General features: G+C 57.1%; 1 protein-coding gene across 1 annotated transcript; it reads left to right on the top strand.

The window, feature by feature from the left end:
• Nucleotides 1-84: 84 nt before the first annotated feature.
• Nucleotides 85-13,964, top strand: LOC144731770 (acylamino-acid-releasing enzyme-like). Its single transcript, XM_078612992.1, has 21 exons — nt 85-222; nt 2,226-2,355; nt 2,640-2,766; nt 3,559-3,652; nt 3,804-3,879; nt 3,993-4,126; nt 4,923-5,060; nt 5,925-6,057; nt 6,419-6,549; nt 6,711-6,771; nt 7,557-7,657; nt 7,955-8,006; nt 8,269-8,366; nt 8,457-8,667; nt 9,268-9,360; nt 9,581-9,661; nt 10,761-10,849; nt 11,427-11,617; nt 12,090-12,195; nt 13,151-13,257; nt 13,523-13,964. The coding sequence occupies exons 1-21, from the start codon at nt 217-219 to the stop codon at nt 13,623-13,625; spliced, it is 2,262 nt and encodes a 753-aa protein (XP_078469118.1). The 5' UTR covers nt 85-216; the 3' UTR covers nt 13,626-13,964.
• The last annotated feature ends 3,478 nt before the right edge of the window (nt 13,965-17,442 follow it).

The following is a 17,442-nucleotide window of genomic DNA, read 5'->3' on the forward strand; positions in this document are numbered from 1 at the left end:
AGCACTCGGTGGAAGCGGGGGTGGGGGTGGTGTGTGTGGTCACGTGGGGCCAGGCGCGGCCATGTTGCTACGGGAATGTCGCCATGGTTACCTGCGGGGTGACGTCATCAAGACGTCGCAGCCGCTCGCCCCCTTACCAAGATGGCGTCCGCGATGCGCGTGCGAGGGTGGAGACAGTCGTCCCCGTGACGCCTCCAGGCGGGCGACTCGGAAGCGATGGAGGTATGCGGCGGCGGGCGCGCGCGGGGCCCACACACGAACCCTCGCTTACCTGCGGCGGTATCCACCTGTCCCCCTTGTGTTCGTGACCTTTAGAGCCTCGTCCACCTCTCGTCCACGGCCTTCCTGTCGTTTATTGTCGATGCCCACCTGTCTCCTTGTCCACCTGTGTGTTTGTCCATCTTTAGCCTTGTCCGCCTCTCGTCCGTGTCCACCTGTAGCTTCTTGTCCACCTTTGTGGCAACCTATGCCCGTGTCCACCTCTCGTCCGTATCCACCTGTGGCTTGCGTGCCCACCTGTGTCCAATGTCCGCCAATGATTGCGTGTCCACCCGTGGCCGCGTCCACCCGTGGCCGCGTCCACCCGTGGCCGCGTCCACCCGTGGCCGCGTCCACCCGTGGCCGCGTCCACCCGTGGCCGCGTCCACCCGTGGCCGCGTCCACCCGTGGCCGCGTCCACCCGTGGCCGCGTCCACCCGTGGCCGCGTCCACCCGTGGCCGCGTCCACCCGTGGCCGCTGAGCGCAGCAGCTCGTTAGTGGCCGCACAGATTTGTGTTGTAAACATCACCGTGACAATTAGCGTGGCAATTACAGGGCTGCAGTTGGGTTTTTAAATCCTTTATATTAAGTTCGCTTGCTTAGGACCGTGCAAATCTTTCGGTCGTTTTTTTACCCACTTCCCGTGATCCAATCGAGCTGACATTTTCCACACAGACTCGTTGTGCGTGCCAATTCATGTTCGTGAACATTTTTTTCCAAAATTTTACACTTTTTAGGACAAAAATATTATATTTAATTACCAATTGCTTCATGGTGCAATGCAATCATCTGACCCATAGGTGGCAGGCATCTCAAGCCAGAGGACGAGAGGACTCTAGCCGCCACGCATATAAAGGATTTATAGTGAAAAACTTTGTTTTTACGGGTTATACTTGTTTTGTGGCCAGGAGAGAACTCCAGAGGCCAGGATAGAGCAGCAAGCAAGATAAAAGCAACTTCGCCTTATTACCGAATGGGTGTACAGTGCAGTGTAGAATTCTCAAACCAGTTACTCTAATTTCCTTTTCACGATCATTTTGGTTGCCGAGTGAAAACATTACTTTCGGTTCACTTTAAAAAAAATCACAGTTGCTGAGCATAGGCCTATAGGCCCACCACAGTGATCAGCCAGCAACAAACAGCACTTTTGAGGGTGAAATAGAGAAGTGGAACACGATTTGTGAATTGAGCAAGGCTAATATTGTCAGAGCTTGGGGAATAGAGACGACGAAGATGATATAATATTTATTATTTATTTTTACCTCCGTGACTTTACCGAAAATACGTAAGAGGACGAAGATGATGACGGAAGAGCGAATTCCAAAGTGGAGCAGTTTGTGCCCTGCAGTTTGGAGCGGTGGTGCAGCGGTTAACACGCTGCGCTACGAACCAGTCGACCGGAGTTCCATTTCCACTCACGGTCAACGCCAGTGACTATTATCTGAACCGGTCCTGGGCCTCCCCTAGATCGACTCGGCCTCAAACGAGTAGCCGGTGCGGTGTGTAAACAGCACTGCGGAGAGAAAGGTGGCCGGGCGTGATGCTGGCCACACCATCCCCTCGTGGTGTGGTCAGAACCTGCCCCAAAAGTCTATTAAGTATTTAAGGGGATATTTTGTCTTAATTGTTGTTGTGACCTAGTGTGGCGGTCCAACGCAGTGTGAATGAGACGAAACGGTGTCTAATAGTTCGAGTCATTAACGTGGGTGGAGGAATAATTGAGTGAAGTTCAGAGGAGCGGTAACCGTGCTAGTAGCGTTAGCAGAGTGATACGGAGGTGACTGATCGCTGGTGAGTGAGCGACTGGGGAATGCTGGATCACCGCTTTGCGTTGAATTCTATCCGCTGGTGCAGTGAGGTACATTAGGAACTGGGTGCTGCAGCCTGGATAGAGAGCTCCAAGCCGTGGGAATTGTCTTTGGTGTGTGGCGAGTGGCCCTGGTGAATGTCTCTCTGTGCCTCTCAGAATCTAAAGCACGTGAAGGTGGTGATGGCCGCGTTCAGAGACGTGGCGAAGCAGCCGGTCGCTCTGCGCGCCAGGATTGGTCCCCAGATGAGGTCTCGCCACGGGGGGGCTTACAGCCTGGTGCACACCGGTGAGAGCGTCGCCCTTACCCCGCCAGCCTCGACTCACCCACGCGCACTCGCCTCGCCAGCCCTCGTTTACTCACCCGCACCGCAGCTCGGTCGCACTACCTGACTCACGCACACGTCACCAACCCAGGCCCTCCCAGGTCTCACCGCACCTCACCAGCTGTCGGAACGCATCACTACACATCACCCTCACCTCGCCAACCTGTGACCTCGCCAACCTGTGACCTCGCCCAAATCTCATACCCGCTGCCCGGCACCCCCACCGCCCCTCCGTTGTGTGCGACAGAGTGGTCCTACCGGGACGTGGAGCGCGCTGAGTCAGTGGTCTGCAGCCTCAGCTACAGCGTGTTCCGCGATGGGGCGACCATTGTGGACACCAGCCCAGCGGGGGGGCCCACGGAGATGCACGCGGAGTGAGTGTGGGGGGGCGCTCCCCACGAGGAAGTGGCTCGAGCCGAGTGGATTGGCCAATTTAGTTAGTTGTTAATCAACTCTACATTCTAATCGATTACTTTTCTTTTGCTCGACTACTCGGGCCCCCTGTGAGAATGGAAGCCGCTTCTGCACCCTGCCTCGCGAAGGCGGGAAACTCCCCACAAGCCACGCCCAGCACGACTGTGACGCTGTTGACATCGCCAAGCCCCTCCCAGCGGCACACGTGGGGAACAGACGTGAAACTTTTTCCCTGTTTTCGTACTCTCTGATTTAAAGTCGAGTAATCGAAGTGGCAATCGGTAGAGGGACCGCATGCTCGAGTAATCGGTTAAATTCCTCGACTGAGTGGACAAGGCGACGAAAATAGTTGTCGGAAAATGTCTGACACCGCACGCCATAGAGGTCACACCCAGGTGAATGTGTCATCCGCCTGGCAGGCTTGCCCTTGGCTAAGGGGCCTACCCAGTCTGCCATTCACAGACTGCGTGCGTCATTTGTGTGTGTTTGTGTGCGTGTGTGACCCGAGATTGATTTCCGCTCACAGCCACCAACACCAGTGACGATTATCTGAACCAGTCCAGTATTTCCCCTTTGGACTCGGCCTCAAATGAGTACCTGGTGCGGCGTGTCAACATCACTTGGGAAACAAAAGCGGCTGGGCATGGTGCTGGCCACCCACCGCCTCGTGTGCCATGCCGGCTCGCTAACAGTTCTTGCCCGAACCGTTTACTAAGGCTAAACGAGGGACCTTTGTCTTTGTGTGTGTGAAGGCTCAAGCGCAGCGTGTCCCCATCAGGGACTCTAACCGCCATTCTGCGCAAGATTGGGGGAAAAGGCGGCGCAGAGGAGAAGCAGTTCCTCGAGGTGATGGCAGTGATTGTCACTGCACGGCGTTACGCTGCGTTACGTCACGTACCATTACACCAAATACCTTACCGTGTTGCACCATACACGGGACATCGCCGTCGCGTGCCGTTAGCATCTCACGTGGTCGTTGTGCCGTCGTGTGCCGTAGATCTGGAATGGGAACCTCAAGGAGAAGAACATCGACCTGGAGGCTCTGGAGCAGCACGGGAAGTTCTACGATGACGGTGAGAACACGAGGAGTGTGGAGAGGGGAGACCGTGCGTGCGTGCGTGCGTGCGTGCGGTGGGGGGTGCAGTGTGACCCGTGGGAGGTGTGGTGTGACTCGTGCCGCACGCAGGGCAGTTTGGTGTGCTGGCCTGGTCCAACTCGGAGTCGCATCTTCTCTACGTGGCCGAGAAGAAACGCCCCAAGGGGACAACGTTTTTCCAGAGTCGCCCACCCAGCGCCAACACCGCCCAGACAGACGCCCCGGTAACACACACCTCCTTCACACAGACCCCCTTAGTACGGATACCCTTTAGACAGACCCTGGTACCACAGACCGACAAAAAGCTAAAGTATTATTCTGCATAAATGTTCAGTTTGCGGCTGCTCTACATGCGCATGTGTGCGTGTCTGGTGAATTCCCCCCGTGTGTGCGTGATGTCTGCTATGTGTGTGTGTGTGGTGTCCCACCGTATGTGTGTGTGTGTGTGGTGTCTCCCCCGTGTGTGTGTGTGTCGTACCTCCCCTGTATATGTGTAATGTTTCCTCTGTGTGTGTGTGTGTGGTGTCTCCCCCCGTGTGTGTGTGTCGTACCTCCCCTGTATCTGTGTAATGTTTCCTCTGTGTGTGTGTGTGTGGTGTCTCCCCCCGTGTGTGTGTGTGTCGTACCACCCCTGTATATGTGTAATGTTTCCTCTGTGTGTGTGTGTGTGGTGTCTCCCCCCGTGTGTGTGTGTGTCGTACCTCCCCTGTATATGTGTAATGTTTCCTCTGTGTGTGTGTGTGGTGTCTCCCCCCGTGTCTGTGTATATGTGATGTCTCCGCTGTGTGTGTGTGGTGTCTCGCTCCTGTGTATGTCTCTGCTGTTTGAGTGTGTGATGTCCCCCTTGTGTGTGTGTGTGCGCGTCATGTCTCCGCTGTGCGTGTGTATGTCTCTGCTGTTTGAGTGTGTGTGTCATGTCTCCGCTGTGTGTGTGTATGTCTCTGCTGTTTGAGTGTGTGATGTCCCCCTTGTGTGTGTGTGTGTGTGCGTCATGTCTCCGCTGTGTGCGTGTGGTGCTAGGGAGACAAGTTCTTGTTCCGCGAGGATTGGGGTGAGGCGCTGGTGAACAAGAGCGAGCCCGTGCTGTGCATCCTGGACGTGGTGAGCGGCACCGTGAGCGTGCTAGACGGGCTCCCGCCGAACATCAGCCCGGGGCAGGTGAGCCACTCGGCACATGTACACGATGCTCACCACCCCACTCAACACATGCACACGATGCTCACCACCCTACTCAACACATGTACACGATGCTCACCACCCCACTCAGCACATGCACACGATGCTCACCACCCCACTCAACACATGTACACGATGCTCACCACCCCACTCAACACATGTACACGATGCTCACCACCCCACTCAACACATGTACACGATGCTCACCACCCCACTCAACACATGCACACGATGCTCACCACCCCACTCAACACATGTACACGATGCTCACCACCCCACTCAGCACATGTACACGATGCTCACCACCCCACTCAGCACATGTACACGATGCTCACCACCCCACTCAGCACATGTACACGATGCTCACCACCCCACTCAGCACATGCACACGATGCTCACCACCCCACTCAGCACATGCACACGATGCTCACCACCCCACTCAGCACATGCACACGATGCTCACCACCCCACTCAGCACATGTACACGATGCTCACCACCCCACTCAGCACATGTACACGATGCTCACCACCCCACTCAACACACCACTCCGCACCCGATTAGCGTCATTGACTCGCTGCGCAAAATCTGCACTCGCTATAGTTCGTATTTAATATTATTATTATGACGTGTAAAGGTAAAGGCACATCCCTGAAAATTCTTACTCGTGTTACGGTTGATGTGGTGTGTAGTATTCAGCAATAGGGAGACAAAGGCGGCCGGGAGTTGTGCTGGCCACCACCACCCTATCTTGCCGTGTGCCGGCTTGAATAGGTGCTCTGCTAACAGCACTTGCCCCAACAGTTTATTGAGGCTATCGTGGAATCTTTGTCTTTGTGTGCGTGCAGGCGCTGTGGGCACCGGCGGACACGGGGGTGCTGTTTGTCGGCTGGAGCTCGGCACCGGGCCGCCTGGGCATCACGTACTGCACGAACCGCCGCTCAGCGCTCTACTACATCGACCTCTCCGGGGCCCAGTGTGGTGAGCAGTGTGTGTGGTGTATATGTGTGGAGTGCAGTGTGTGTGTGTTGTGCAGTGTGTTTTCGGGGGCGGAGTGGTTTGCAGTGGTTCGGACACAAATACGGCCACTCCAGTTTGATTCCCGCCCATGGCCAACATCGGTGATGTTTATCTGACCCGGTCCTGGGCCTTCCCTCAGTCGCCTCGGCCTCAGTACCTGGTACAGTGTATAAACATCACCACGAGGGAGACAAAGGCTGCCAGGCGTGGTGCCGGCCACAACACCCTCTAGTGCGTCGTGCTGCCCTCCCTCCGCGCTGCTCGCTAACGGCACTTGCCCTAACGTTGTTAAGGCTGTACGGGGCTTCTTTGTGTGTTGCAGTGCGGCTGTCCGAGGGCCAGGAGGATGAGACGTGCGTGTGGTCGCCACGGCTCAGCCCGGACCAGTGCCGCGTGGTGTATCTACAGAACCCAGCGGGGGGCCCCCACCACCAATGCAGCCAGCTCCGCGTGGTGTGTGATCCCCGCCTCCCCACCCCCACCATCAGCACTGGAGACTCAAACGTGGCCGGGCATGCTGTCGTTCCGGCCTTCAAAGGTGCTTGCTCAGAGCACTTACCCCAAGCAGCCTATTAAAGGCTACGTGGGTGATCTTTGTCTTTGTGTGTGTGCAGTACGACTGGTACACGAAGCAGACGCGCGTGGTTGTGGATATCGTGGCTGCCCCGGAGTCCGGTGAGTGTCACGTGACACTGCCCGTGCCTCGCCACGTGACGCCGCAACGGGCCGCTGATACTGCACTGGGCATCCTGCGTGGCGCATGTTCTGTGCGTGTCGCATGTTCTGTGCGTGTCGCATGTTCTGTGCGTGTCGCATGTTCTGTGCGTGTCGCATGTCTCGGCTGCTCGTCCTGTCCCGTGTTTCCACGTGTGCGTCGTGTGTCCCAAGAACATCAAGCGTGCCAAGTGCACGTGCATCGCACGTATCACATGTTTCACGCTGTGTATCCAGTTATATGTGTGTTCCGTGCATGTTACTTGTGCCGTGTGAGTATCAATGTTCATACGAGTTTAGAATTTTGTAACGTTCTACAAAGTAGTTTTTTTACTGAGTCTCCTAAGAGGGAAAGATTTCGAGGCACGGGGAAGCACAAAGAAGTGGAGGGCAACCAGAACTGGCTCCAAACAATTTCCCAAGCTCTGCGGTCCTATATCGGCATGCTCAGCCAACTCCATCAACGAGTGTGTACACACGTGGGAGAAAACCAGAGTACCCAGAGAAAACCCACTTGCTGAATTGCCATTGTACTCTGGCCAAAAACAAGGATATGGTGACCTTGACACCCGCAGGTTGGGAAAGGATTTTCTCGAGTGTGTGTGCGATCCACCAACCCTCGCTGCCTCCACAGTGTTGAGCTACAGGCCATGTGCGACATAGCCACTAGCGCCACTGTAGCGCCGCTGACGCGCGTGGTCAAGTGTTCCCACCGTGTGTGTTCTGTGTGCCGTGCTGCCGTTCAGCGGACGCCTTCCCGGGCCTGTACTGCGCCGAGCTGCCAACTCGCTGCTGGGCCTCTGACAGCCAGCGGGTGGTGCTGGCCACGGCATGGAGGAGCCGCCAGGTGAGGACATCCCGCGCCATCCCGGCGTTCCCATCTCCTGGCATCCCGGCGTTCTGGCATCACAGTGGTTTTTTGTGTCCCTCTGGTCTGGCGTCCTGGTGTTCTGGTATCCAACTATTCTACTGTACCGGTATTCTGGCATCCTGGTTTTTCCAAATATCAGTGCCCTGCCATCCTAGTTTTCCAGTGTTTCAGTGTCCTGGTGTTCCAGACTCCCTGTGTCCCGTGTTTCATGTTCCAAGAGTCCTAGAGTTAACCAAACGCCACGCTGACGTGTGCACGTGTGCGTGTCTGCAGGAGCTGGTGGTGGTGGACACGGAACATGGGGACGTTACTCCCATCACCGCAGGTACCCGTCACATGGCACCAATCCTACAGCACTGATCCCATAGTGTCGAGCGATACCTCAAATGTTATTGGGCCTCATTAAATTAGTACCTGGTGCCATGTGTAACAAAAACTTGTGGGAAACAGAGGTGGCCAGGGCTTGGTGCATGCCACACCATGCCCTCGCGTGCAATGTTGGCCTTCATAGGTGCGTACTAACAGCACTTGCTCTAGCAGCCTGATTGTCTATATGGGGATCTTTGTCTTGTTGTGTGTATGCGTAGAGGGAGACCAGTCTGCTGGCTGCTGGAAGCTGCTGGACATCGATGCTCAGGATCTCATGGTGGTCGCACGCTCCTCGCCCAGCTGCCCTTCTCACCTGGTGAGCTTCACTCGCACGCACGTGAACGTGGCGAGGTTGACGTTGCCGCTGTGCGATGAGGGTTGATGAGGTGGACGAGGTGTGCCCCAGGTCGCCGGGTTCCTCCCCGCGCGCTCCCCCGACAACCCCGTCCTCTGGGCGTCGCTGGACACGACCGCTGCTGCTGCACCGTGTGACCCAGCGGCCGTGTCATGTGACCATGGGCTGCCCCCTCTCCTGGTGCCGCCACCGGGCCTGGCGGACGTCAGCTGGAGTGTGCTGAGGTTAACCCCGCCTGCCGAGCAGCGGAACAAGGAATTCCGTGAGTTACCGTGGTTAATTGGGCTCCAGTCGCCACCGAATCATCATCATCATCATGTTCCTTGAGATCGCACCCCAGCCAATGACAAAACAAGTAGTCCAGAAGAGCCAACGGAATTGAGGAAAGCGCAGTGGAATGGAGTACCGCAGATACGTCACAACACAAGCAGCAGCACACGTGAATCTAGTAGAATCACATTCGAGTTGACGGTCTCTGTGCGAGTCTCTGGGTCTGTGCGAGTCTCTGGGTCTGTGCGAGTCTCTGGGTCTGTGCGAGTCTGTCCTCTCTGTGTGAGTCTGTGCGAGTCTATAGGTGGTTTATGGGTCTCATCTCAATAAAGTAGTTTGTCGATTGCACAGAAACCGCGTTGTGCGAAAAGTGTTCCCAAATGGAAGAAGCGTGTTCATCGTGAAAACGCGCTGCGTGAACACCGCACGTTAAGCGAAGACTTGGCGTACTTCTATGCCGCCACGGCTGCGCTCCCCGCCTTCACCAACCTACGCCAACCATCACGATGAAGTTGCTTTTATGGTTGTGGGGTGGCTGGTGGACAGTGTCTGGCACGATAGACTCTGTGGAATCTTTGTTTTTCCCACGCAGCCGAGCTGGACTATGAAGCCATCCTCGTCTGCCCCTGGAAGCCCGGAGTGGAGGTGACCAACAAGAAGGTTCCCCTGGTCGTGTGTCCTCACGGTACGCGGCGAGGCGTGTACCATCTGTGCGCACACACGGTGTCTGTGTGTAAGCACGTGGTATGTGGCACACGGAGGGGTGTGACTGTGTATCCATGGTGTGTGCGTGTGGGATGTGGGTTAGGGTTGCTGGCTGTGCATGTCTACGTTTCACTTGTCTCAGCGTCTTGGTGCTCTCCATGCGTCCCCACGTATCTCCGTGTCTCGGTTCTCCGCCACAGGAGGTCCGCACTCCGCGTTCGTTGCCGAGTGGAGCCTCAACACAGCTGCGCTGGTCAAACTCGGCATGGGCGTCCTCCTTGGTGAGTAGCAACTCAAGTGCTCGCTCGCTCGCCCACCCATTTAATCAATCACGTACCCACTAACCCACCCACTCAGCCACACATTCACCCAACCACTCTCTCAATCCCTCACCCACCCACCCACTCTCTCAACCTCTCACCCACCCACTCTCTCAACCACTCACCCACCCACTCTCTCAACCTCTCACCCACCCACCCACTCTCTCAACCTCTCACCCACCCACTCTCTCAACCTCTCACCCACCCACCCACTCTCTCAACCTCTCACCCACCCACCCACTCTCTCAACCTCTCACCCACCCACCCACTCTCTCAACCTCTCACCCACCCACCCACTCTCTCAACCTCTCACCCACTCACCCACTCTCTCAACCTCTCACCCACCCACCCACTCTCTCAACCTCTCACCCACCCACCCACTCTCTCAACCTCTCACCCACCCACCCACCCACTCTCTCAACCTCTCACCCACCCACCCACTCTCTCAACCTCTCACCCACCCACCCACTCTCTCAACCTCTCACCCACCCACCCACCCACCCACTCTCTCAACCTCTCACCCACCCACTCTCTCAACCTCTCACCCACCCACTCACTCTCTCAACCTCTCACCCACCCACCCACTCTCTCAACCTCTCACCCACCCACTCTCTCAACCTGTCACCCACCCACCCACTCTCTCAACCACTCACCCACCCACCCACTCTCTCAACCACTCACCCACCCACCCACTCTCTCAACCTCTCACCCACCCACTCTCTCAACCTCTCACCCACCCACTTTCTCAACCTCTCACCCACCCACTCTCTCAACCTCTCACCCACCCACCCACTCTCTCAACCTCTCACCCACCCACCCACTCTCTCAACCTCTCACCCACCCACCCACTCTCTCAACCTCTCACCCACCCACCCACTCTCTCAACCTCTCACCCACCCACCCACTCTCTCAACCTCTCACCCACCCACCCACTCTCTCAACCTCTCACCCACCCACCCACTCTCTCAACCTCTCACCCACCCACCCACTCTCTCAACCTCTCACCCACCCACCCACTCTCTCTGGCCCCCGCGGGGCGCGTCTCCCTGTGCCGCCCCAGTTAACTACCGCGGATCCAGCGGATTCGGCCAGAACAGCATCCGCTCCCTCCCGGGGAACGTGGGGATGCAGGACGTGCAGGACATGCAGGTCAGTGGACGGGTCGTCGGTCGGGTCATGGTATTGAGTCGATGGCTCAGGTCATGGGTCGAGATTGGTTGGGGTCAAGGGAGTTGGGCCGCAGGTGAGGTTGGGTTTCAGGGCCGGTGAGAGATTGGGTCAGGGATCAGGTCGCGGTTTGGGTTGCAGGGTGAGGTCAGGAATGGTGGAGTGTAGCTGGAGAAGGTGGATGTGGAGCTGGAGAAGGTGGATGTGGAGCTGGAGAAGGTGGATGTGGAAATACGCTGCCTGTGGGCTAGAGAAACGTAGAGGTATTATGTGTGTGTGTACCTGTGTGTGTATGTGCCTGTGTGTGCGTCTGTATGCATCTATGTGTGTCTTTGTTTGGGTATGTCCCTATGTGTGTGCGTGCATCTCTTTGTGTATGCATGTGTCTTTGTGTTCGTGTGTATCTGAAAGCCTGTCTGTGTGTGTGCGTGCGTGCGTGTATATGGGTGTCTTTGTGCCGGTGGCACTACACGTGTACGCGCACGTTCGCCGTCTGCGTAGTTTACGCCAGCATGCGTCGCACACACGCGCGTCACACACTTGATCTTGCGCCACGCAGCACGCTGTCACGACAGTGCTGGCGTCTGGCGTCGGCGACCCGGCCCATGTGTTCCTTGTGGGCGGCTCGCACGGAGGGTTCCTGTCGGCGCACCTGATTGGACAGTTCCCGGGCTTCTACCAGGCGTGCGCCCTGCGCAACCCCGTCATCAACATCGCCAGCATGGTCGGGGCCTCCGACATCCCAGACTGGTGAGTGAGGGGGGTGGGGGCCCTCACGCACACACACAAGACAAAGGGTTCCACGTATGACCTCTAACAGGCTCTTGGAGGCAAGTTATGTTCGTCAGCACCTGTGAAGGACGGGCCCAGCACACGGGCCGGTGGCATGGCCAGCACCATGCCCAACCGCCTTCATCTCCCAATTGCTGATGTTTCATACTCACTGCAGCAGGTACTCGTTTATGACTGAGTTGACCACACCGCCCTCCAAACCCGGCGACCCGAGTTAGATGCTTACGGTCAACGCCAGTGACGATTATCTGAACTGGTCCTGGGCTTCCCCTAGGTCGACCCAGCCTCAAATGGGCACCTGGTGCAGTGTGTAAACATAGCCACTGGGGAGACGAAGGTGGCCGGACATGCCAGCCTTCATAGGTACTCACTAACATCACATGTCTCATGAGCCTGATAAGGCTACACGGGGGATATGTTGTCTTTGTAGGTGCGTGGTGGAGGCTGGTTTAGGTGAATACAGCGCAACCCAGATTCCCACCGCGGAGATGCTGGCCGCGATGCTCAAGCGCTCGCCCATCGTGCACATCGCAAAGGTACGCACACCTGTACTCCTCTACTCACTCTCACTTCTACTCACACCTGTACTCCTCTACTCACTCTCACTTCTACTCACTCCCCTACTCACACCTGTACTCCTCTACTCACTCTCACCTCTAGTAACACCTCTACTCACTCTCACTTCTACTCACTCTCACTTCTACTCACTCTCACCTCTAGTAACACTTCTACTCACTCTCACTTCTACTCATTCTCACTTCTACTCACTCTCACCTCAAGTAACACTTCTACTCACTCTCACCTCTACTCACTCTCACCTCTACTCACACCTGTACTCCTCTACTCACCCTCACCTCTAGTAACACTTCTACTCACTCTCACCTCTACTCACCCTCACCTCTACTCACTCGCACCTCTACTCATATAGCCTTTAACATGCTGTTGGGGCAAGTGCTGTTACTGAGCACCTATTAAGGACGGCACGGTGGGTGGCCAACAACATGTCCTGCAGCCTTTGTCTCTCCAGGGCAGCTGTTTTACACACCGCACTAGCTACTCATTTAAGGCCTTGGGGAGGCCCGAGACAGGTTCAGAAAAACACCAGCGTGATTGGTCATGAGCGGGAATCGAACTCGGGTCATCAAGTTACTACCGCTTTCCACACAACTTTATACTCGCCTCTACACACTCACCCACCAGTACAGACAGATCCCCTGTATCGCCTGCGCAGGCTGTTGGAGGGGCAAATGCTTTTAGTTAGCGAGCACCCATTGAGGTCTCACCCAACACTGCACACTCACGTGACCTCACACTTTCCGAGTTGCTCACCCTGCACAAGCAGCAGCAACACAGGTGTGTGCGAGCGTGGGATTGTGCAATTGTGATCCTGGGTTACAATGAACGAGGCGGCAGAGCTTTGGTAGAGCAGGTGGAGCTTGCCTCTCAAATGTGGTTGCTGTGGTAAGTTTGACACGGTTGCCGCGGTAACAGGTTCGCACCCCAGCGCTGATCCTGCTGGGTGAGGGCGACCGCCGCGTGCCGCCGCAGCAGGGACACGAGCTGGAGCGGGCGCTGCGAGCACGCGGGATCCCCGTGCGGTATGGCATCCGCGTCACGACACACGCGTCACGACACACGCATCACGACAGACGTCACGTGCATCCCTGAGTGTCCCCGCGTTCACGTGTCCCCCGCGTGTCCCCCGCGTTCGCGTGTCCCCCGCGTGTCCCCCGCGTGTCCCCCGCGTGTCCCCCGCGTGTCCCCCGCGTGTCCCCCGCGTGTCCCCCGCGTGTCCCCCGCGTGTCCCCCGCGTGTCCCCCGCGTGTCCCCCGCGTGTCCCCCGCGTGTCCGTTCTATCTGCAGGCTGCTGTCGTACCCGGACAACAACCACGCGCTCTCCAAAGTGGAGGCCGAGGCCGACGCCTTTGTCAACACGGCGCTGTGGTTCGGGGTGCAGCACGCATAGGGCCTCCACCACCGCCTCCTCCTCCTCATCCCCCGCTGGCCGTTCCTCGCACACCACGTGACGGCGCTGCTTAGGGCGGAGAGTTCCGAACGTACATTTCTTCTCGTATCACATGACCCCGGTAGCACGGTTAGAATAAAATTTGGGAGAAAAAGACAAAAAAAAAGGTTTTAATCTTATCACCATTTTGGTGATCTTGATGGCCCTTCGGGACCGATTCGGGGATCGGAATGCATGGGTATGGGTCGGGTCACATCGGGGTCGGGTGAGGTCAGAGTGACCTCACTGAGCTGATTTGTTGTAGTGTTGAGTGAAATTACAACCGTGCGTAGTTCTTCACATGCGGTTCTTGGTGTGGTTTTTTTTGCGTGCGAGTTCATTACGCGTGGGTATCAGGTGAGCTCTGTGTGCGAGGACTCCTCCAGTGGGAGAAGATATAACGCCACTGCATTACGGTCGGATCTGGGTTCATACAGCAACCGCATCTCAAGAAGCTGTTGCAGAATCCGTAGGAAGTTTTTATTAAAAGCAGTTTGTCACAGATTCATAGGTGTAGGATAAGAGCAAGTCGAGAGGCTGGAGTGCGTGGAGCGGAGTAGAGTTAGACGGTGCGAGAGAGGCGAGTACGTGGAAGGGAGTAGAGTAGGATGGGAGAGGAGTGTGTATGGAGGGGAGTAGAGTGAGATGGGAGGGCACAGATAGGGGAGTGCGTGGACAGGAGTATACAGCAATCCAAATTCTTAGAGCATCTAAATGCAACTGCATCTCCACGTGCCTCAAAGCAATGGCCGGCACAGGGAGGTATGTACATTGACGTGCGGTGCAAACTCAATTGAGTTGCACTCGTAGAACAGCGTGGCTTGCTCCAGTCTCGTGCTCCGATATGAAGCGGGTTTCAGAAACGCCACGTTCAGTCATGAAAAGCACAGAACTCAAAACTGACAGGTGCGCACAGCAGCATGGAGAGGAGCGCACAGCAGCATGGAGAGGAGCGCACAGCAGCATGGAGAGGAGCGCGCGAGGAACTGCACCGAGAGAAAACGCGCACAGGTTAGAGACATCACATTGATCGTTAAGCGGCAGTCGATAGAACGAAGACGATGAAAGCATGGGGATACACGCAAGCTGGAAATGACACTGACACAAGAGGAACGCGTGGATCAGAAAACAAGGGGAGAGACTTTGCAATGACCAAGAATCCTGAGTTGGCTTTGGGCAGCCCACACTTTGCTGGAATGGACGATGGCCGATGGTGGAGACTTAACGACTGAGTGGCAGCCGAAGGAGGGAACACTTCCAATGCATCGCAAGTCGTAGTGACAGCTGCATAAATAAAACTCATTATTTGGCGATGAGTGTGTCGCTTTAAATTAAAGTTTTGGTCAATGATGTGTTATAAAGGGTCATTGCCCGAAACGTCGACAATTTCCGTGAATATAACGTTTCCCTTGAACACAGGCAAAGATCCCCCGTATAGCCTTCACTGACAAGTGCTGTCAGCGATTAGCACCTATGAAGCACGGCACACGAGGGGACGGGTGGTCAACACCACGCTTGGCCGCCTTTGTCTCCCCATAGGTGATGTTTACACACCAGGCACTCATTTGAGGCCGAGTCTACCGAGATGGGGCCCATGACCGGTTGAGACAACACCGGTGACGGGAATCGAACTTGGGCCGCCGACTTTCGCAGCGCGGGAGCGCTAACCGCTGCTACACAACATTGAACACACGGAAATACCAATACAACCGCCATTCGCCACGAAGTGACGGTGGCGTCACCGCGGCACCTGTGCCAGGCTAGGTGTACTTCGAGGCTTGCCACGTGAAGTGTCGAAGGCTCGCTAGACAGGAGGTCAAGGGATAGACCCAGCAGGTGCCATGAGTTGGCTGACTTGAGATGACTGCCAGATGCAGCAGCTGTGTCCTCTATTCTGCCAACTCGCTGTATTTTATCCGCCCGGCGTTCCGCTCGTTGTTGTGAGCGTCGCCCCTGTCCTCCGTTGCTGTTGGAGGGCGACTGCCTCCAACTACCCAGCAGCATTCTTCAGAGGAGGCTCGTTTACACATCGCAGCCGGAACTCATGTGAGGCTGAGTCAACCTAGGGAAGGCCCAGGACCGGTTCAGATAATCGTCACCGGCGTTTGCCGTGAGCGGGAATCGAACTCAGGTCGCCGTCGTCCGTAGCGCAGCAGCGCTAACCGCTACACGACCGCTCCCCACACAACGCAGGGAAACACACGCGCGGCGTCATTGCCGAAAGAGCCCGTTCTCGCGTTCGACGTGAATACGAAGTCACTCCTCACACCACGCCAACAATCGCCGTCGACGGAAATCCACGTGCGCCACGTGTTTCGCGTTTTTTAATGTCTCAACCGCTACCGCTCTTCCGCGTTTCGTCCGCACGCGCTTCCCGTAGCCGCGCGCGGGGACCGGTGGGTAGGGGTAGTGGGGGGTGCTGAGCGAGGGAGGGGGGGGCTAGGGGGGGTGGGGGGTGGGGCTAGGGGGGGTGGGGGGAGGCGCCCCGGGGTCGTGACCCCGAGCACGTGCGGGCCCGGGCCTCCATCGGCTCGAGCAGCGGTGAGGAGGTTCGCGGCGTGGGCGAGGTTCGATCCCGGGCTGCGGCGGAGTCGTCCGGCGCGGTGTGGGCGAGACGCTGGTGGAGGAGGGGGGGGGGAGGCGGGCGGAGTGAAACAACGACCACGACGACCACGACGACGACGCCGCCGCGACTCTAGGCGCGAGTCGAGGCTCGCAGCGCGCGGGACGCCGATGCCGAGGCTGGAGCCGCGTTGAGGCTGCGGCGAGTTCGCGTGGCTGGGGCTGGCGACGCGAGGCCGGTGCGGCTCGGGGCTCGCTCGGGGACAGCTCGGGGAAGCCCTTCGCCGAGGTGGCCACTGGAGCCGCCGGGGCCCGCGGCGGCGGCAGCGGCGGCGGCGGCGGCGGCGTGGAGCTGACGGAGGTAACGGGGTCTGGAGTAACGGCGACTGGGGGAGGTGGTGGCGGTGGGGGGTGAGGGGATTGGTGGATCAGGATGTGGTGACGAACTCGGCGCATTCTACCTGAGCAGTGTCAAGCGACTTGATGGCACGCGAGGGGCAGGGACCTGGGCCAGGGGTGTAACGTTGCCTGGACCCCCCCCACACACACACCCCCCCCACCCCCCCTTAACTTGCACCATTTCAAGGAAGAGACATGAGCAGGGGAAAGATGAGGAGGGGGTGGAGAGAGACACGTTGAGGAAGACGAGGTGAGAGGCGAGGGCTAGGAGACGGGAGGGAGCGCTGCTGCTGCTATCTTTAGCCGGGTCCTGGACGCGACTTGCAGCTCTCACGAGAAGAGTCGAGGCGCTTGACGCGTGGCCTCTGGGCTCGGTGTTCGGGCAGCTTCTAGTGGATAGTTGCGTTAAGGGCAGGGGTTAAGTAACTCACGACAGAACGCATTTGGCGACACCACAAAAAGACTTGCTAAAGAATAGGGGAGAGAAAAGTGGGAAGAGAATCAGAGTGTGTACTTATACTGGAGGAATCCGATGAGCTATGAAGCGCTTTTTCACAGAGGTTCCAGTAGTTCGCAGATGGCCGGTTTGAGACGGGGGATGCTGGAGCGATGATTGTATGAATACTTGTGCACAGGCTCCTGCAAAGCGAACTCGTGATTGGTGTTGAGATGAGAATGCGAGTTGCAGGTGTCGCACCTGTTGTAAGAGGCAGTGGTCGCTGTTTCCCTGCCCGGCATGAAACGCGATTTACTCCCGGAGCAGGTCAACGAGTTTACCTTTTGACATCACTAAAGAGAGAGGTGGGGGGCAACTGCT

Source organism: Lampetra planeri, chromosome 40, assembly GCF_965212315.1.
Source record: "Lampetra planeri chromosome 40, kcLamPlan1.2.h2, whole genome shotgun sequence".
Classification (NCBI taxonomy): Eukaryota; Metazoa; Chordata; class Hyperoartia; order Petromyzontiformes; family Petromyzontidae; genus Lampetra; species Lampetra planeri.

What these genes read in the sequence shown, in the direction of transcription:
- LOC144731770 (XM_078612992.1), top strand. An exon ending in CCTGGTCGTGTGTCCTCACG is followed by an intron (nt 9,361 to 9,580) that starts GTACGCGGCGAG and finishes TCTCCGCCACAG; the next exon opens with GAGGTCCGCACTCCGCGTTC. An exon ending in GCCTCCGACATCCCAGACTG is followed by an intron (nt 11,618 to 12,089) that starts GTGAGTGAGGGG and finishes TTGTCTTTGTAG; the next exon opens with GTGCGTGGTGGAGGCTGGTT.